General features: G+C 44.8%; 2 protein-coding genes across 2 annotated transcripts; one reads left to right on the top strand and one right to left on the bottom strand.

Moving 5' to 3' along the window:
* Positions 1 to 11,519: 11,519 nt before the first annotated feature.
* Positions 11,520 to 13,159, top strand: SNAPIN (SNAP associated protein). The gene is made up of 4 exons (XM_052637430.1): positions 11,520 to 11,687; positions 11,951 to 11,997; positions 12,228 to 12,346; positions 12,553 to 13,159. The coding sequence occupies exons 1-4, from the start codon at positions 11,545 to 11,547 to the stop codon at positions 12,652 to 12,654; spliced, it is 411 nt and encodes a 136-aa protein (XP_052493390.1). The 5' UTR covers positions 11,520 to 11,544; the 3' UTR covers positions 12,655 to 13,159.
* Positions 13,160 to 13,352: 193 nt separating this feature from the next.
* On the bottom strand, positions 13,353 to 20,068 carry ILF2 (interleukin enhancer binding factor 2). The gene is made up of 14 exons (XM_052637080.1): positions 19,986 to 20,068; positions 19,234 to 19,293; positions 18,984 to 19,026; positions 18,320 to 18,424; positions 17,864 to 17,941; positions 17,453 to 17,555; positions 16,894 to 16,959; positions 16,310 to 16,426; positions 15,749 to 15,827; positions 14,999 to 15,086; positions 14,518 to 14,579; positions 14,325 to 14,439; positions 14,028 to 14,118; positions 13,353 to 13,884 (listed from the first exon to the last, which is right to left on the bottom strand). Exons 1-14 carry the CDS (start codon positions 19,988 to 19,990, stop codon positions 13,724 to 13,726), a joined length of 1,173 nt encoding a protein of 390 aa, XP_052493040.1. The 5' UTR covers positions 19,991 to 20,068; the 3' UTR covers positions 13,353 to 13,723.
* Positions 20,069 to 20,133: the final 65 nt, after the last annotated feature.

Genomic DNA, 20,133 nt, shown 5'->3' with positions numbered 1-20,133 from the left:
GACCCTGACCAGTTTTTGTGAAAACCTTATACAGCCTAAGTGTATTTGCTCAAACCCACCTCCCCAAATTCCTTGAAACTAGTCTGGACAAGGTAAAAGAGAGAGATGCTCAAAGTTAACTCATGTATCGTGTGTCACAAGACTAGATAAACAATGGGTATTTATCAATAGGCCTGTGGTCTTAAACATAATGGAATTTACCCCTTTGTTCTGTTACAGAAACAACTAGCATATTCTTTTAGGCAACGGAGAGTCCAAGTCCAAGTCCTGAGGCTCTTTTGTCCAGGGGTCTGGTTTTCCATTGGCATGCCACTTCTATAGACACTGGGCACAAAGTTCAGAGTCCACTGGGGGGGTGACCATGTGTGTAGCCTAATGTTCGCAGCCTGGCCTAAGACGGAGTCCAGCTCTGTCTGTTCCCTCCTTCAGTATTCCCATCTCTTGAAGAATTTTTCAGTTTGTTGTGATCCACCCAAAGACTTTGGCGTAGTCAGTAAAGCAGAAGTGGATGTTTTTCTGGAACTCTTGTTTTTTCAATGATCCAACCGATGTTGGCAATTTGATCTCTGGTTCCTCTGCCTTTTCTAAAACCAGCTTGAACATCTGGAAGTTCACGGTTCGTGTACCACTGAAGCCTGGCTTGGAGAATTTTGAGCATTAATTTCCTAGCATGTGAGATGAGTGCAATTGTGTGGTAGCTTGAACATTCTTTCGCATTGCCTTTCTTTGGGATTGGAATGAAAACACCTTTTCCAGTCCTGTGGCCACTGCTGAGTTTTCCAAATTTGCTGACATATTGAGTGCAGCACTTTAACAGCATCCTCTTTTAGGATTTGAAATAGCTCAATTGGAATTCCATCACCTCCACTAGCTTTGCTCGTAGTGATGCTTCCTAAGGCCCACTTGACTTCACATTCCAGGATGTCTGGCTCTAGGTGAGTGATCACCTAGAGTGATCGTGGTTATCTGGGTCATGATCTTTTTTATATAGTTCTTCTGTGTATTCTTGCCACCTCTTCTTTATCTGACCTTGCCCACCTATGAATAGAAGATACTAACACACCTCTTCCAAAAACTGATCATGCCCTTGGAGATGTTTTGCAAGACTGAAGACCCTTTCACTTTACTTGCCTCTCCCTCTCTCTTCTGCCTTGGACTTTCCTTCCTCTTTGCTTCTTTCTCTCTAAGTCTACAAAAGATCCTGGCATCCAGACCTCAACAAGATGGTTATTTTGAGGCGCTAGCCTCCCATCTTCTCAGTCAGTTCCCCAGATAAAGTCCCTTCCTTGTCTTAACCCCTAGTCTCTCAGATTTATCAGCAAGCAGAGCGAGCTTGGATGCGGGTAGTGGGGGTAGGATTAGGCCACTCAGTCCTGTCCTACTCATTTTGACCCCATGGACTGCATGATGCCAGGCTTCCATGTCCATCACCAACTCCTGGAGCTTGCTCAAACTCATGAGCAAGTGAAGAGTCAGTGATGCCATCCAACTATCTCATCCTCTGTCCTCCCCTTCTCCTCCCTCCTTCAATCTTTCCCAGCATCAGGTTCTCTTCTTTTTTTTTTTTTTTCAGGGTCTCTTCTAATGAGTTGGTTCTTCTCATCAGGTGGCCAAAGTATTGGAGCCTCAGCTTCAGCATCAGTCCTTCCAATGAATATTCAGAACTGATTTCCTTTAGGATTGACTGGTTGGATCTGCTTGCAGTCCAAAGGACTCTCAAGAGTCTTCTCCAACACCACAGTTCAAAAGCACCAATTCTTCAGTGCTCAGCCTTCTTTATGGTCCAACTCTCACATCCATACATGAGCACTGGAAAAAACCATAGCTTTGACTAGATGGACCTTTGTCAGCAAAGTGATGTCTCCACTTTTTAATATGCTATCTAGGTTTGTCATAGTTATTCTCGAGAATCTCATGAACAGTATGAAAAGCTTTGTCATAGTCCTTTCCCAGTTTTGAACTAGTCCATTGTTTCATGTCCAGCTCTTGTCCATTTGGTCCTGCAAGAGTCGGACATGACTTAGCAACTAAACAAGAGTGCTATGATGGGACTTACACAAGACATATTATATGTTTGGTCATCAGTCCAGCTCCTGCCACAAGGTCCTAAAGTCCTTAGAATTTCCTGTGACTATGCTAAAGCTTTTGACTGTGTGGATCACAACAAATAGTGGAAAATTCTTAAAGAGATGGGAATACCAGACCACCTTACCTGCCTCCTGAGAAACCTGTATGCAGGTCAAGAAGCAACAGTTAGAACTGGACATGGAACCATGGACTGGTTCCAAATTGGGAAAGGAGTACATCAAGGCTATATATTGTCACCCTGTTTATATATGCAGAGTACATCATACAAAATGCTGGGCTGGATGAAGCACAAGCTGGAATCAAAATTGCCAGGAGAAATATCAATAACCTCAGATATGCAGATGATACCACCATTATGGCAGAAAGGAAAGAAGAACTAAAGAACCTCTTGATGAAAGTGAAAGAGGAGAGTGAAAAAGCTGGCTTAAAACTCAACATTCAGAAAACTAAAATCTTGGCATCTGGTCCCATCACTTCATGGCCAATAGATGGGGAAACAATGGAAACAGTGAGAAACTATATTTTCTTGGGCTCCAAAATCACTGCAGATGGTGATTGCAGCCATGAAATTAAAAGACGCTTACTCCTTGGAAGAAAAGCTATGACCAACCTAGTCCACATATTAAAAAGCAGAGACATCACTTTGCTGACAAAGGTCCATCTAGTCAAAGCTATGGTTTTTCCAGTAGTCATGTATGGATGTGAGAGTTGGACCATAAAGAAGGCTGAGCACTGAAGAATTGGTGCTTTTGAACTGTGGTGTTGGAGAAGACTCTTGAGGGTCCCTTGGACTGCAAGGAGATCAAACCAGTCCTGAATATTCATTGGAAGGACTGATGCTGAAGCTGAGGCTCCAATACTTTGGCCATCTGATGAGAAGAGCCAAGTCATTAGAAGAGATCCTGATGCTGGGAAAGGTTGCAGGCAGGAGGAGAAGGGGAGGACAGAGGATGAGATGCCTGGATGGCAGCACTGACTTGATGGACGTGAGTGTGAGCAAGCTCCAGGAGATGGTGAAGGACAGGGAAGCTGGACACAACTGAGGGACTGAGACACAACTGAGACACAACAACAAAGACGAATAAATATGTCTTTTTTTTAATGTTAATAAGGTGGCTTTTTGAAAGCTCCAGGTAATCTAAGGGAGTGGACTGGGGCTGGTTGCCAGGGCAATCAGGCGAATCATTAAAGCCTTGGAACTTTCATTCCTTTCCCCAGACCTCTGGGGACAGGAGACGGGCTGGAGACTGAGTTTTGTTAATGAAGTGGTTTGGACCAGACAGGGAAGCCAGACGTGCTGCAGTCCATGAGGCAGAAGAGAGTCAGATACAACTGAGTGACTGAACAACAGCGAAAGGATAGTGGTTGGTTAACAGGAGAACCAACCTGGTAATTAGAGGGATGGGACTTTCAGTCCCACTCCCCAGCCTCCACGGAGGGGAGAAGGGCTGGAGGTTGCCTATGAATCACCAAAGGCCGATGATTCATGTGTATGTACTGAAAATTTCCTGAAAACCAAAAGCTTTCTTGATTCTAAGAGTTTACAGCTGATGAGCATATGGAGATTTGAGGAGAATGTCATGCCTGGAAAGGACATGGAAGCTTCACATTCTTTCCAACAAAATATATTTGAGTTCTTCAGCAGGAACTAAGGCCCCCACTCAAGTGGAGAATGGGGACTTCAAGCTGAGCACAAGATTCTAGGAACACCGCACCACCACCACCAAGCAATTAGAAGAAAGTCCGCATGCAGCAGAATGAAGACTCCGAACCCCTCCCCAAATGAGTCTCCCTTTAAACACATGGTCAAAGCAGAATCCTCCGAGTTAGTTTTTGGATGTGAGTTCACCATCTCCCCATGTTGCCAGCCACCAAAATAAAGCAAGCTTTCCATTCCTACCATCACTTGTCTCCAGTGTTGGCTTTTGAGTGGCAAGCAGCCAAATCTGAGATTCGCCAGGAGGGGGGTCATGGGAATCTCTGACTTAGAGCCAGTCTGGTAAAATTACAGGTAAACCTGAGCTAGCCTAGAGGCTGGTGTCTAAAGTGAAAAGATTTGGGTGGGGGTTGCTGGTGGCATTTATAGGACAGCCGTTAACCTGCTGTGGACCCAGAATGCTCTGCCTTTTCAGTAAGCAAGTGATGTTGAGGCTAGCCATCGAGCTCTCAGCCACTGCACCTGCCCCAAGGATGCACCGTGAGGGGATTCGGGATGGAGAAAAACAGGATATTGGCCCTATCCTTTGATAACTAAGGAGCATGGGAATAGTTTCCACCTTCTTCTGTTTTTTGACTGCCCTCCTGCCCTGTGGTGTCTTAGTTCCCCAACCAGAAATAAAACCCATGCTCTCTGCAGTGGAAGTGCAGAGTCTTAACCACTGGACTGCTGGGAAGTCCCTCAAAGGAATTATTTCAATAAGCCCAGACTCTCGCTTCTTCCCATACCTAGAAAACTGCTAGGGCTTCCCTGGAGGCTCAGCAGGAAAGAATCCACCTGCCAGTGCAGGAGACACAGGTTCGATCCCTGGTCCAAGAAGATGCCACAAGCTGCAGGGCAACTAAGCCCACGCAGATGACAGCTGCTGAGCCTGTGCTCTAGAGCCCATGCTTGTGCTCAGTCGCTTCAGTCACGCGTGGTTCTTTGCATCCCTGTGGATTGTATCCTGCCAGGCTCCTCTCTCCATGGGATTCTCCAGGCAAGAATGCTGGAATGGGTTGCCATGCCCTCCTCCTGGGGATCTTCCTGACTCAGGGATTGAACCCAAGTCTACTGCGTTGCAGGCGGACTCTTTACCTACTGAATGACCTGGGAAGGTGCCTGACCACACACCCAACAACTGGACTGATTTTTAAAACTAGCATACAACAATGCCTATGATAGAAAAACATTTGATTTACATGCAGGTGTCCTGGGTTCTATAGCTCAGATTCCACAGCTACCGAAGCCTGACCTTGCCAGGAAGAGGACACTGTAATGAACAATAAAACAAGACCCTGTAGGACCTACTCTTGACAGACCCCGCCCCCTACTTCCTCTGCCTGCTTCTTCCTTGTAAAAGTTGTACTCTCCCAGGCCTCCCCTGGGTCCCAAAATCCTGGCTCAAGAATTGAGTGAAGGAATTCCCTGGCAGGCAATTCCTTAGGACTCTGTGCTTTTAATGCCAAGGGCACAAGTTCATTCCCTGGTGAGGGAACTAAGATCTTGCAATCCATGTAGCATGGCCAAAGTAAATAAATAAATAGTACAACAACTCTAAACATTAAAAAAAAAAGAAGAAGAATTGAGTGAAAAGATGTGAACTTGTAAGGACAAAATACAGGAGTTGGGCCAGGAGAACTGGTAAGAATTTAAACAGTAAATCAGCCATATGGTAATCACAGAATCTTAAGTTTCCCCCTAAAATGCCTAGATAAAAGTATCTGATGGAAATTTCCTGAGCTGTTTTACAGATGCCAAGATTCCCACCAAATGGAAAAAATTAATTACTTGATGACTATGAGACTGTAGTCGCCAGACCAACTAAAGCATGATGACTGATATGTTAATCCCTGAGACACTACCCTATTGCCTCATGATCAACCAAGCAGAGAACTGTGCACAACCTGCAGCTCCCCTCACCCACATTCTCCTTAAAAAATCTTCCCTGAGACCCTTTGGGGAGTTCAGGTCTTTTGAGAATGAGCCATCCCGTTCTTCTTGCATGGCCCTGCAATAAATCTTTCTCTGCTCCCAAACTTGCGAAGTTTTAGCCTCACTGTTCATCAGGCACACAAACTTGGATTTGATAACGGCTGTACTGCCTGAGCCACAGCAGCACTCAGCATAGCCTGGTGCAGAGATTTCTTATGGACGTACCCCCAGAACCATCTGAAGCTATCCAGCAAGAAGGGGACAAGGCAACCTAAGCACTGTCCACGGATGCAAGTTCAAACCAATCCTAAAGGAAAGTCAGTTCTTTAGGATTCAAGTCAATCCTAAAGGAAATCAACCCTGAATATTCGTTGGAAGGATGGATGCTGAAGTTGACGCTCCAATACTTTGGCCACCTGATGCAAAGGGCTGACTCATTGGAAAAGACCCTGATGCTGGGAAAGATTGAAGGCAGGAGGAGAAGGGGACAACAAAGGATGAGATGGCTGGATGGCATCACTGACTCAATGGACATCAATCTGAGCAAGCTCCGGGAGATGGTGAAGGACAGGAAGCCTGGTGTGCTGTAGTCCATGGGGTCACAAGGAATCAGACACGACTAAGCAACTGAACAACAACAAGGGGCTGGGAGCTCAGAAACAGAAGAAACAGGGAGTTTTTATGACTCACCTTTCCTTCAGCCTCTGGGGGAAAGCCGAGGACTAGGAGATCACCGCTATGTGACTCGGGCACAGGCGGGGAGGAGTGCAGTTAGAGGTGAGAACTGAGTGCCACTATCCCTGGAATTTGATAAGTGTTTTGAGGATGAATAGTTGAATCAGCACCAGCTTTCAACCTGTTATCAAACGTCAGGGTTTCTGGAAGATCCTTGCCCAGTCTCCTTCACAGAGCTGTCCAAGGAATCAAGAAAACATGGATTCTAAAGTCCCTTTCAGCATTTGTTTTCTCTGAGCAGGGTTATTATGTGATCTGACTGATATTTTAGAGTGCAGGCTGACCTGGAAGGTAGAGAGACTAGAAGCAAGAAGATCAGTCAGTCAGGAGGTTGATACAATGTCCTCATGAGATATAACAGCTAACTAAAAGAAAGAAAAAAAAAAGCTAACTCAAGGTGATAAGGAGTGAAAAAGAAAGCGTGAAAACAAAACACAGAGTGATTTTCCTCAGAGAACCAGCCTTTGAAGTAGAATTACTAGATAAGATAGTTACATTACAAAATTTATTTGTTGTTTATCTGAAATTCTAATTTACCTAGTGTCCCAGAGTTTTTTGTTCTGTTTTCTCAATCTGGCGACATTACTTTGAAGACGTATCTGAAAGGACTGTGGCCTAACTTGGGGGCTTCCTGTCTAGACATGGGCCATCCATCTCTTTTCCAGCCAAGGCCAGCCCCTGTTCTCTGTCTCCAGCACGGGACCCAAGGACTTGACCTTTTTCCTTTCCTCTTCAGCACTCATGCTGCTTTTTCCCCTGGGCTTCCTTGAAAGCCGGCTGTTGTTGCCCTAGCTACCCACTTCTTTGCTGCTTACTCCCAAAATAAGACCCCAGCCTCTCCTGAGAGTTTTACCTCTAATCACTAGAGGGAACAATACAGAGAAACAAACACAGAAAACAACAAGAAGTGTACTAGGTTTTAAAAGTTGCCGTGGTTTGAGTCTCAGGTTTGCAGCTGCTGACCACCACTCTCCCACAATGATTTAAACACCTTTATTCCTGAGGACGAAGTTGTCAATGAAAAAAATTAATCAACAGTCAATCTAAGAAAGAACTGGAAAATTTTATTCAAATCCATCTAGGAATTGTAACGGAGAAGGCAATGGCACCCCACTCCAGCACTCTTGCCTGGAAAATCCCATGGATGGAGAAGCCTGGTAGGCTGCAGTCCATAGGGTCGCTCTAAGAGTCGGACATGACTGAGCAACTTCACTTTCACTTTTCACTTCCATGCGTTGGAGAAGGAAATGGCAACCCACTCCAGTGTTCTTGCCTGGAGAATCCCAGGGACGAGGGAGCCTGGTGGGCTGCCGTCTATGGGGTTGCACAGAGCTGGACACGACTGAAGTGACTTAGCAGCAGCAGCAGGAGTTTTAAGGTGGAGACAGTCTTTCAGAAAGCTCTGAGGACTGTTCCAAAGAGCTAAGGGGGAAGGCTAGAACTTATGTGATTTTTGACCAAGGGGTACAGTTTTAGCGCTTGTCTAACTATGGGAAGATGCAAGAAACTGAGTTCATAAAAGTTTCTCCTGAAAATTTGGAACTAAGGGCCAGTTCTCCCAGTTTTCCCAGAGCACAAAATACCTCATCCTTATCCTGAATTCCTTTCTGGATGTACTGTAGGTCACTGACCACAGCGGCTAATGACTTGATTCTTATAGAACTGGGTAGTGGGCAACATCCTTTATTTTCCAGTCCTCTACAAAGGTGCATATAGTTATGGTTTTTTCAGTAGTCATGTATGGATGTGAGAGTTGGACCATAAAGAAGGCTGTTCATTCCAAAGTCAGGCAAGGAATTCACTGATGGGCCAGTCAAGGTGCTGTTACTGGACTAGGCCCCTGTTAACAGTATCCAAAAGCCTCTGGACCATCTGTCTTACTAGTCTGTTATGGCCTGGATAATGTTTCCCTCTTGTTTCTTTCATATCTAGAGTTATGCTGTACTATTTTTGATTTTTTTTTTTTTACAACTTTTTATCTTATAGAAGTACATATTTGGTCAGTTGTTTCAAGTTGCCTAGTTGTCACTATTTTTATCGGCAGCTTAGTCACACGTTTGGTAATGGAATAAACAATAATCTTGTAAAATAGGCAGAATATAAGTAAGATAGCTAGTAATATTAATCAGGTCATAAGTAAGCATTTAAGCTAAGAACTTTCATTAGGTATCTCTGCAGGTCATCTGGCTTAGTCTGTCCTGCTGCAATCGCTAGCTTTAAGGGAATGATATATTAGTATTGCACATAAAGTTTACCAAAGATATCTGCAGGTACAGGGTGAGTGGTGAGTCATCCTGATGCCTTACAGGACTGAGAAAGAAATGTAATCATCTAAGGAATTACAAGTCTGGTGTCAGAAGACAAAAAATGTATGGTTGAGCAGCTATTTCTGACATGGTAAAGATCTGGTTAACTCATAATGCAGACACACACTGAACACAAGAGGGAAGAGAAGAGGCCCACGGGACTTCCCTGGTATCCAGCAGTTAAGACTTTGTGCTTCCACTGCAGAGGGTACAGGTTTGATCCCTGGTCAGAGAACTAAAGTGAAAGTGTTAGTTGCTCAGTCATGTCTGACTCTTTAGAAACCCATGGACTGTAGCATGCCAGGCTCCTCTGTCCATGTCCATGGAATTCTCCAGGCAAGAATACTGGAGGGAGTAGCCATTCTCTCCTCCAGGGATCTTCCTGACCCAGGGATCAAACCCATGGCTCCTACATCTCCTATATTGGCAGGCAGATTCTTTACCACTAGTACCACCTGGGAAACGCATGACGGTAAGAGTTGGACCATAAAGAAGGTGGAGTGCTAAAGAAAAGATGTTTTTGAATTGTAGTACTGGAAAAGACACTTGAGAGTCCTTTGGACTGCCAAGAGATCAAACCAGTCCATCCTAAAGGAAATCAACCTTGAATATTCATTGGAAGGACTGATGCTAAAGTCGAAGCTCCAATACTTTGGCCGCCTGATGCAAAGAGCTAACTCATTGGACAAGATCCTGATGCTGAAAAAGACTGAAGACAAAAGGAGAAGGGGGTGGCAGAAGATGAGATGGTTAAATAGCATCACCAACTCAATGGACATGAATCTGAGCAAATTCCAGGAAATAGTGAAGGACAGAGGAGCCTGTGCTTTAGACCATGGGGTCACAGTCAGACAGGACTGAGTAACAGCAATAACAGGGAACTAAAATCTGGCATGCCATGAGATGTGGACAAAAAAAGACTTTCCGGATCTTAGTTCCTAGGCCAGGGATTAAACCCAGGTCCTGGGTAGTGTTGTACACAATCCTAACCACTCTACCACCGAGGAATTCCCAAGCAGTTTTCTTGCCTCAAAATAGGAACTTCATTTCATCAAATCTCAAGAATGAATATTTTGATGCCCATTTTTTTGTGAGCCACTGGAACACATTAGGATTTTAGAGACTGTGCCTCTTGTTGAGAGTTCAACAAGAGATGTAAACTCTCTGGAAAGCCATGAAAAACAAAGTAAGGAAACTATTTGAAGGTAGAAAAAAATAAAAATATGGAAACATGCAGGTTAAATTTTTTTCCCTGTGGCAAAATATATATTACATAAAAATTAGCACTTTAATAATTTTTAAGTGTAAGGTTCAGTGCCATTGAGTAAACTCACATTATGGTGAAACTATCACCACTACTCATCTCTAGACCTGAAAGCTATGACCAACCTAGACAGCATATTAAAAAGCAGAGACATTACTTTGCCAACAAAGGTCTGTCTAGTCAAAGCTATGGTTTTTCCAGTAGTCATGGATGGATGTGAGAGTTGGACCATAAAGAAGGCTGAGCTCCAAAGAATTGATGTGCTTTTGAACTGTGGTGTTGGAGAAGACTCTTGAGAGTCCCTTGGACTGCAAGGAGATCAAACCAGTCAATCTTAAAGGAACTCAATCCTGAACATTCATTAGAAGGACTAATGCTGAAGCTCCAATACTTGGGCCACTTGATGCAAAGAGTTGACTCATTAGAAAAGACTCTGATGCTGGGAACGATTGAAGGCAGGAGGAGAAGGGGACAACAGAGGATGAGATGGTTGGATGGCATCACTGACTCAATGGACATGAGTATGAGCAAGCTCCGGGAGATGGTGAAGGACAGGGAAGCCTGGCATGCTGCAGTCCATGGGGTCACAGAGTCGGACATGACTGAGCGACTGAACAACAACAAATACTGAAACTGTATCTGTTGAGCAACAAATCCCCATTCCCCTCAGTCCCTGACAACACTGTTCTGATAGACAAAACCACATTTTAGCTCCATGAATCTGACTGCTGTAGGTACTTCATATAAGCAGGACTATTAAATATTTGACCTTCTGTGTCTGGCTTATCTCACTTAGCATAATGTCTTCACATTTAACCCATATCATAGCACACACCAGAATTTCATTCCTTCTTAAGGGTGAATAATATTCAGATTCAGTTTTGTATATGTTTTAGTGCCATTAAAAATACACTTAAATTTAGAAATATACTATGACTATCATTTGGATTTCCCACAAAATTAACATGGGAAAGCTATGAACAATAGGGTATGTAAGCAATTATTTTTCAACTTTGGAGAAAACAAAAAGTACCACCCCCAAGACGGTTCTTTTGGACTTCCCTGGTGGCTCAGACGATAAAGCGTCTGCCTACAATGCGGGAGACCCGGGTTCAATCCCTGAGTCGGGAAGATCTCCTGGAGAAGTAAATAGCAACTCACTCCAGTATTCTTGCCTGGAAAACCCCATGGACAGAAGAGCCTGGTGGGCTACAGTCCATCGGTTCGCAAAGAGACACGACTGCGCGACCTCACTTTCACTTTCAGCTCTTGAAGTCCGGAAACTTTCTCCACCAGTCACGTCAAAGCCTACAAAGAACTACAACTCCCAGTAGCTCTAGGCTCTGTCCCTTCGCTTCTCTCCGCCCCGCCCCGCCTCTCCGGCTCCAGAGACTGCATTTCCCAGAACCCCCTGGCAGGGTCAGAGCCGGCACTCCCCAGGCGCCCCCTGGCGGCGCTTTGGCACGGCTTAAGTTCCCGGCGGCCTTCGCGGCAGGTTCCGGGCGTAAGGGCAGTTCGTGATGGCAGGGGCTAGTTCCGCCGCTGTGTCTGGTGCAGGGACGCCCGTGGCGGGGCCCGCAGGCCGCGACCTCTTTGCCGAGGGGCTCCTCGAGTTCCTGAGACCAGCTGTGCAGCAGCTTGACTCTCACGTCCACGCCGTCAGGTGCCCTGGAGGGCAGGTTGGGGCGGGGCCTCTCCTTGATTTGGCTTTTTAGGGGCGGGACCACGAAAGGGCGGAGGCAAGATGAGTTCGCTGGCGTTCCGGTGGGACTAGAAGTGGGGAAACAGATTGGAGGCGGGGCCGACTGGCGGGGCGGCGTGCAGGTGGAGGCAGAAGCTGGCTTCTCTAAGCACTTGGGAAACACACAGGGGAGGTTTTTGGTTCCATTAACTGTCTGACCGTGTAGGCCTCGTACCTCTTTGCAGAGAGAGCCAAGTAGAGCTCCGGGAACAAATTGACAACCTAGCCACCGGTGAGTAAGCATCCTTGTATACCCAGGATCCTACAACTGACTTCAGTACCTTGTTTTGCTAACGTCTTGGGCTGGGTTTCTCCCACTTGCTTCTAGGGCTGCTGACTGACTCCTGAGTTTCTAGTGACAGTACCCATGTGGTAAAGATTGTTTTCCATAACATTTACTAGCTTACTTGTCCCAAGAACAAGGCCATTAGGTGTTTAGTTGCCTCTTCTTCTGTCTCCCAGAACTGTGCCGTATCAATGAGGACCAGAAAGTGGCCCTGGATCTCGACCCCTATGTGAAGAAGCTCCTTAATGCCCGACGACGAGTCGTCTTGGTCAATAACATCCTCCAGAATGCCCAGGTAAAGGAGTTTCCTGCCAACAGTAATCCAAGGTACTTTCCGATTTTCAAAAGGTGTTAAGTCCCCAGCACAATGAAAGTCACCGTCATTTTTAGTGTTTGGGGAAAGGGAGTTGATGAAGCAAGCCTAAGATATTTTCCAGCACCTAGTTGACCGCTCTAAACCCTTGACAGGGCAGTTACCTGATTGCAAACCTTGTTTTGTAGGAACGGCTGAGAAGGCTAAACCACAGCGTGGCCAAGGAAACAGCCCGAAGGAGAGCAATGTTGGATTCAGGAGTATACCCCTCTGGTTCCCCAAGCAAGTAACAGGCCAGAAGATGGCCCATGGCCACAGTGTAGCACGATTACTATTCCCCAGCTGCCTGTCTCCGCTAGGACTCCCTGTAGGTGTTGGGACATCAAAAAGGCAGCCCTGTGGTTTGTCTGAAACACTTCAGAGTCTTACCCATTTATGTGGGGCCCAAAGAAACCTGTGTACAGCAGGACTCAGGATCCCAAAGGATTTATTATGGCTCTTACTTCCAGGAATGAATTGAGGCTTCTGCATTTTCTTTCTAAGCTGTGTCAAGGCCCACTTCCTGTACCATCTCTGAGCCTCATTAACAAGGGAGGGGCTTCCTGTTACATGCCAGGTCGTTGGACCTGGGCAGAATGTCCTCTGTGACTTCCAGTTTTCCTTTGTTTACACTAAGGATTGAGAGGAAAGGACAGGCAAAGTCAAGGTGAATGAACCATTTACTCCCTTTTGTTGACTGCACTGGCTTGACTACTGTAGCAGTGTTACTAGAAATATTTCATTCAATAAATGCTTAAATGGTATTCCAGTTTACTCTGGTATATGGAAGTGTTCCAAGAGTCTTCTACATTAATTCAAATATAGCTTCAAATTGAGATCTAGCATTCACAATGAAAAAACTCAAGTACCATCATTTTCAGTGAAGAGTACAGAAAGTAAATGGAAGAGTAACAACTGCCAGATGCCAAGGAAAAACAGTACCAAGAGCCCTACTAGGAAGTACTTTAATCTTTTTTCTTAGAAAAAAAAAAAAAATCCAAACACAGTTCACAACATTTCAACAACAAAGTACTGGCTGAGAGAGGTTTCAGGAGCTGGGGATTCTAGAATATTAGGAAGAAAAGTTGGTATCTTGCTTCACTGTAGATGGATGACACAGGTCATAAACGGGAGACTTCTGATCACTAGGACAGTTTCAGAACCCAGTGGAATGACACTTCCTTCTAGAGAGTCTTTCTTTAAAAATCTTCCTGTCTCCCTTACTCCCTCAGAAATGCCACCACATAAAGCCCAGCAGCAGTCAGCTTAGGCTCCAGTCTTCCCCTTGGGTAAAAAAGGGGAGGTGAAGAGATACGGAGGTCACTCCTGAGTCTCCATGCTTTCCTCTTCCTCCCCTTGAGGTGGCTCTTCTGTATTCTCCTCCTCTTCCTCTCCTTCCTTCTTCTCTGGTGGCTTCTCATAAGCCTTTTCTGAAGGTGTCACTATCACTCCATCCCAGGTAGATATTTCAGAAGCAAGATCTAGAAGAGAAAAAAGGTGACTTCAGACAAGCAGCCCAACATCCAAGTCATGATCTACGCAGTGAAAACATGGAGAGCACTGAGCAGAGTTACTCTGTAGACCACAGAGCATCATGAACCCCTGCCCCACAGTGGCCACTCACAGCTGGCATCACCCTCCTGGCCAAGGATCTTCCTAAAGCCACCATGTGAGAGGATTCGGACCAGAGTCTGAGCTGTGTAGCAGACCATATCCTGAGGGAGAGCAGAGTAAGAGTAAATTAGCAAGGAGAATCAAAATACCTTCTCATTTTCATGAAAGATGAAGAAATCTTAATTTCAAAACCAAAATCTGTGAGAACCCCCAAATCTCTGACCACTAAGATCACATTTCCTTTGCTTTCTGACACGGGATATTCAAGAGGGGGGCACAATGGACCATTTCAGAGCTGCACCAGTACCTGCTGTTCCAGAGTCATGACTGTGTGTACTCTGAAGTTGCCACTCTCACAGGGGTCTGTGATACCCACCGACCCTGGCAGGAATAGTCCTGCAGCCAGAATCTGCAAGCATCGTCTGAAACGTGGAGAGGTATTAGAAGAACACACGAGACAACTTACAGTCAAACCCCAACCCCAAAGCAGCATGCTGTACCTGTATGCCACGTTTAGAGCCAAAGGCTGTCTGGTGGGGTTGTTCATCACGGCATAGTGTCCCTACAAGAAAATCTGGTAAGTGTGCCATAAAGTGGCAATTCTATCTTCAAACAAATTAAAACTTTAAACCATCATGAAGAAAACTTTCATGTTCAAGAAGCAGTTTTGAAATGACTGCTCATTCAGTAATTTCTCTCCTTTACCACATTAATGACAACAGTAATGAAAAAGATAAAGGAGCAGTAATAACTACCCATTTAATTGAATACTCCAAAAGCCCAAGAAATAATAAACATTGAATCTTTATTGGATTTCTTATCCACTAATGAGATTGCTGCTTCTTTTTTTTTTTTTTTTGGTCCCTCCATTCCTCCAAGATTTCTTTTAATCTGTACCAAAGTTTCATTTTATGGTAGGTTTCAGACTAACTCCTGACTCATAGGGTGGATCAGGAATTCCAGTTGCCCTTCATTACTTACAAGTAGGTCAAGTATCCAAGGAGTGAGGGGCTCAAAGCCGGGAAAACGAATCCTCAGGTCCTTCAGCAGTCTGATGAGAACTTTAACTCTGAAGATAAGAGGCACCAGGAATTAAAGCAGTAACAGATGATGAAACAAATCAGTGAATATAACAAAAAGGAAACAAATAGACCCACAGATACAGAGAACAAGCTAGTGGTTACGAATGGGGAGAGAGAAGGGGAAGGGGCACAATAGGGGCCATGGGATTAAGAGGCGCCAACTACTGCTTATAAAATAAATGTTACAAGGATACACTGTACAAGACGGGCCTTCTATAATTTAAAAATTAAAGCAGTACGATTTTACTTCTATACCTAAGGCACAGAGCTGAAGCTATTGCCAGAATTATTCCCTTCTTTCCCTCAACCTAAGTTGCTTGAAGTGAAGTGAAAGTCACTCACTCATGTCTGACTCTGCAACACCATGGACCATATAGTCCATGGAATTCTCCAGGTCAGAATACTGGAGTGGGTAGCCATTCCCTTCTCCAGGGGATCTTCCCGACCCAAGAATCGAACTGGGGTCTCCTGCATTGCAGGTGGATTCTTTTACCAATTGAGCTACCAAGTACTTCAGGTAAAAAAAAAAATCAAAATCCAGACAGAAAATCAGTCTAAAACAGTTGTCAGAGAAAGACTGCGTTATCAGGCTGTTCAATGTAGTTAGAAGGATTAGGATATATCATCACTCAAATAGGGAGGGACTCACGTGGACTGAGAAGCATTTTCCTCAAACCAGCGGGCATGTCTGATGGCTGCTAAGGCACTCTGTAACACCTTGATATCCACTAGAAGACAAGCATGACATCCACCAAGATGAAACATTCCGATTACTGAGCAAGCAATTCAATTCCACTGCCAGGCTCCAAGAACTCAGAAGGAAGACAGGATAACTTAGTAATCCCTTGAACTAATCCCCATGTCCCCAGATCAGCAAATCCCCAAATCACTGTTCCTCCCCTAAACCAGATCTGGAAGCATGAAAGAGCCCCAGTTTTCTCCAAAAGCCTACCCCCTCCATAAATATTTCCTCAGTCCTTTTTCTTAAGTCCTCAAACTGCTTTTCTTGGCCTGGCTGTTTTCGACAATTTCATTAGCAAGCTGATAAAACTGCTTCCAAATTACAAAGGAAGACAGCAAAGTTTGGGGGTAAACTCGGGTCCCCAAAAGGTCTCATGTGGAATAGCAACAAATGAAATAAATTAATAGCACTTAATACCACATTTTTAATTTCCCCCAAATTTTACAGCAAAGGAATAAAAGGACTAACAGTGGAGTTCTGGGTCCAGTTTTCGGAGATTTGGTGGCACTGTTGTAATAAGAATCTTCACTGTAGCATCAGAAGAGCTGATTTCAAAGCCAGTTTCATTGGTCAGCATGGTCAAAACTGAAAGAAGAAAAATCAGAAGTTGCACTCACATTTCCATTAGATGACCAAAGGTAAATCCAGGATGAGGGTAGGGGAACAGATATTGTATTTATCTACTGATTTATCTAACAGATCTATCTATCTGTTATTATTTGTTATTTACTTGGCTATGGAATCTTAGTTCCCCAACCAGGGATCGAACCCATGCCCCTTACATTGGTAGTGTAAAATCTTAACAACTGGATCACCAGGAAGTCCCAGGTTTTTAAAAAACAGCAACAGTCCAGAGTCAGAATTGAGAACACAGAATTTTAAAAGCAAGGGAAATCAATTAGATTTTGAACACTGGTGATCTCCGCTAGAAACCTCCCCAACATAAAACTCTGTGCTCACTCTTCCTTCTAGCCTGACCTGACTTTGTTAAATGTACTTATAAATCTGACTTCTATGACCACTGTATTACATGTTCAGCAACAAACTCAAACCTTCAGAAGGATCCTGTGCTCTTAGGCTCTCCACAACCTTGTTTCCTAGTGCAGCAACAGCTTCCACTAGATTGAAAGAGAAAAAGAGATAATGAAGATTATAATTATTTTAGGAGACTTTCTATGTCTCAAAGCTACTCTGCACTCTGATTCCTGCGGAGCAACGAAAAGCAACTGAATACACACTTTTGCAAGGGGAAGTTTGTAAAAACAGAGAAACTGAAGGCTCGATGACACCTCCTCCTTTACACACTTTTTTCCACAGTAGGGATTTTTATCAGTGGGACTAATGCCATTTTGGCCTGGATAATTCTTTGTTTGGGGTTGGGCGGTAGGGTCTGTCTTGTCCACTGCAGGATGCTTAGCAGCAACCTTGGCCTCTACCAGAAGACGTTAGCCTCAAACATCTCCAGACATTGCTGAATGTCCCCTGGGGAGCAAAGTCCGTCCTGCAGTAACTGGTCATACATTCTTTCACATACAGCACACCATTTAAATCCCTATGCCTCAAATCCAACTGCTATGTTCTGCTGCTGTGGCCAAAGAGAGGCACACTTACATGTTGGCAAAATCTTTAGGATCACCACCAGGTCAGCCACGTTGTGTCCTGTAGTCATCGTTCCCTTTTTATATGATCCGACTTGTCGGACTTCTTCAATTTGCTGTTGGAAAAGGGATTTAAGAAAGCAAAACCAAAACTTACAAGTGAGAAGCTTATTACCCAGATTTGGAAGTAGCAGAGTTCAAATCATATTCCAAAATGAGCAATGAAAAGCCTGATTCATTACGGCTAAATGATAGCAATGATGAATCTGGTCCCTAAGACCAGCACGACAAAGGAATTCTACTGTACTTTCCCATTCCAAGAGTGGCTTTAAATAAGCATCTGAAGAATCAAGCGACAGGAACCAAGGAAACTTTCACACTTCCATGACTTCCCTTTCCTAGGACTAAATCTTCAAAAACTCACCACTTCAAATGTCCCTGGAGCCACAATCAAATTGTCAATCACATTGTTTATTTTTGTCACCAGGGAAAGGATAGAGGCCTGAAAAATAGCAGGAAACAAAAATACCCTCAGGTGAAATACCAAGCAACTTTTCATCAAGTTTGACTATTTCCCCAATTCCTTCAATAGGAGATGAATCAACACCTATACCGGATTCTGAGAGCACCCAGACCCTCCCAGCCTTGAATATGCCAGAAGAGAAAACTTTGATCCCAAAGACAGATTCCCCAATAATAATATGAACGCACATGTAATCTGTTTATACATTCACCTGATGCTCTCCCTTTACGCACAATGAAAAATAAGAATGATTAAACCTGTGGAGTTCAGGCTCTGACAACAGTAACCTCACCAAGTAGCTATTTACTTCTCTAGCTTCCTTCATGAAATCTCAGGAAGAAAACCAACAGAATATACCTGTTCAGCAGAATTAGGAGCAAGGTCCTGATTCCTCTTCAGCAAGGCCTCACTGAAGGAAGTTTCATCAGGTGCTGGCTTGACCCGGGGAAAAGCCATTTCACACTAAACAAGAAATATACTATATACTACTTGCCAAAAATAATATGCAACAGATTTTTCTGTTGCCACAACACAAAAAAAGAGATAATTCTACAACACTTATACTCTTGTGACCCTAATATTAACAGATAAGACAGTGATACAATTAACTGTTCAGAACAAAGATTATAATCATGTTACTGTCAATTGTAATGAAGGACCTATCTTTCCCATCCAGGTTACACTTTTTTGTATGTAAAGCAACACAGATGACTCAAAACTTCCCTTTTTCTACTCCAACTACCACATGACTTCATTAACAGGGAGACACCAGGTTCCAAGAAACAACAATTGAATAGTGGCCAAAGTTAAGTCGCTCAGTCGTGTCTGACTCTTTGCGACCCCATGGACTGTAGCCCACCAGGCTCCTCCGTCCATGGGATTCTCCAGGCAAGAATACTGGAGTGGGTTGCCATTTCCTTCTCCAGGGGATCTTCCCCACCCAGGGATCGAACCTAGGTCTCCAGCATTAGAGGCAGACACTTTAACCTCTTAGCCACCAGGGAAGAGCCACGCTACTCACCAAATAGAAGTCAAATGGAATATGTGGCACAAAGGGCCTGAACCTAAAAGGCGGAAAAACAATCCAGATTACTCACCACATAAATCAAACTGACTTCACATAATGGGGCCAAACTCATTTATCAAGAGAGCATGAGAAGAATACTTCTAAACTACAGCTGGATCTCAACAAGGCAGGTAAGATACTCCACTCCTATTTAGATGACTGAAACGGAAACCAACGGGCACAGATGCTAAGGACTGGCACTCACCCTCCTCCTGGGCCTCCTCTGGAACCAAAGCGCCCGCCACGACCGCGGCCTCTGTCACCCCTAGAAATGCATTATTAACATATTTTAACTTTCTTTTCATCTCATTGAAGCAATCTCCTCGATACCGGCCGTATGATTTCAAGTTAACCTACCTCTATCGCTCTGCACTTCCCTTTGGAAGCCAAAGGATCCCATTCTCACTTACACTTCTACACCTTCCAAATGTCCAGCCTCACTCCCCATGACTGGATAACTGAATCACATCAAACCACATTAAAGAGAGCCCTACAAGAAACATCCCATAATCGCCGGGTCCCGCCAACCCTAATACTTCGCAGACTAATGTGACTGCTTATTCATTCGTTCATGTAGTAAAAGCATCTATCAGGCGTATCGTGTATGTCAAGCAACTGGCATTGAGGATGAATGAGACACGTTCCAGCCGTCTCAGTCTAAATAGGAGGTTTGCGGGTGCTCCTCCTGGAACCTGAGGACACCCTCTCATCTGAACCCCCCAGAGAGCGAACAGTCGAAACCGCCTCTCGACTCCTGGGCCCCACCCCCCATCCCCGGCCAAGTTTCCCCGCCTCCACTGCCCCCGACCTCCCCTTCTCTTAGAGCCGGAGTTCTCAGGTTTCCGTGCAACCCCCAGGTACATGGCCCTTTCCAGTCCCCCGACTCCTTTCGGACCAACTTCCTAAAGTTTTCGGTCGAATACCTGAAACCTCTCCCGAGCACCCCACAACCCTTACCTCATGGCGTCCGAGATCCCGAACAATGGAGGCCACACCAACCGCCCCTTTCCTCTGGGGAGCCGACAACTGGAGAGGCAGCTTGCCGGCGTGTCCCAACAAACTCCAGCGCGATTGGCTCCCGCCGTACTCCGCTGCTTGTGCCTAT

The sequence above is a fragment of the Budorcas taxicolor genome, chromosome 3 (genome assembly GCF_023091745.1).
Source record: "Budorcas taxicolor isolate Tak-1 chromosome 3, Takin1.1, whole genome shotgun sequence".
In the NCBI taxonomy this organism is placed as follows: domain Eukaryota; kingdom Metazoa; phylum Chordata; class Mammalia; order Artiodactyla; family Bovidae; genus Budorcas; species Budorcas taxicolor.
The sequence above is the reverse complement of the archived record's forward strand: the minus strand, read 5'-3'. Positions and strand labels throughout refer to the sequence as shown.

Coding starts and splice junctions, on each gene's coding strand:
- SNAPIN (XM_052637430.1), top strand. CDS start 11,545: ATGGCAGGGGCTAGTTCCGCCGCTGTGTCTGGTGCAGGGACGCCCGTG. Junction 11,688..11,950: donor TCTCACGTCCACGCCGTCAG/GTGCCCTGGAGG, acceptor ACCTCTTTGCAG/AGAGAGCCAAGTAGAGCTCC. Junction 11,998..12,227: donor AATTGACAACCTAGCCACCG/GTGAGTAAGCAT, acceptor TCTGTCTCCCAG/AACTGTGCCGTATCAATGAG.
- ILF2 (XM_052637080.1), bottom strand. Junction 19,027..19,233: donor AGAGGAGGCCCAGGAGGAGG/GTGAGTGCCAGT, acceptor TCCGCCTTTTAG/GTTCAGGCCCTTTGTGCCAC. Junction 16,427..16,893: donor AGCACAGGATCCTTCTGAAG/GTTTGAGTTTGT, acceptor TTCTTCTTTCAG/TTTTGACCATGCTGACCAAT.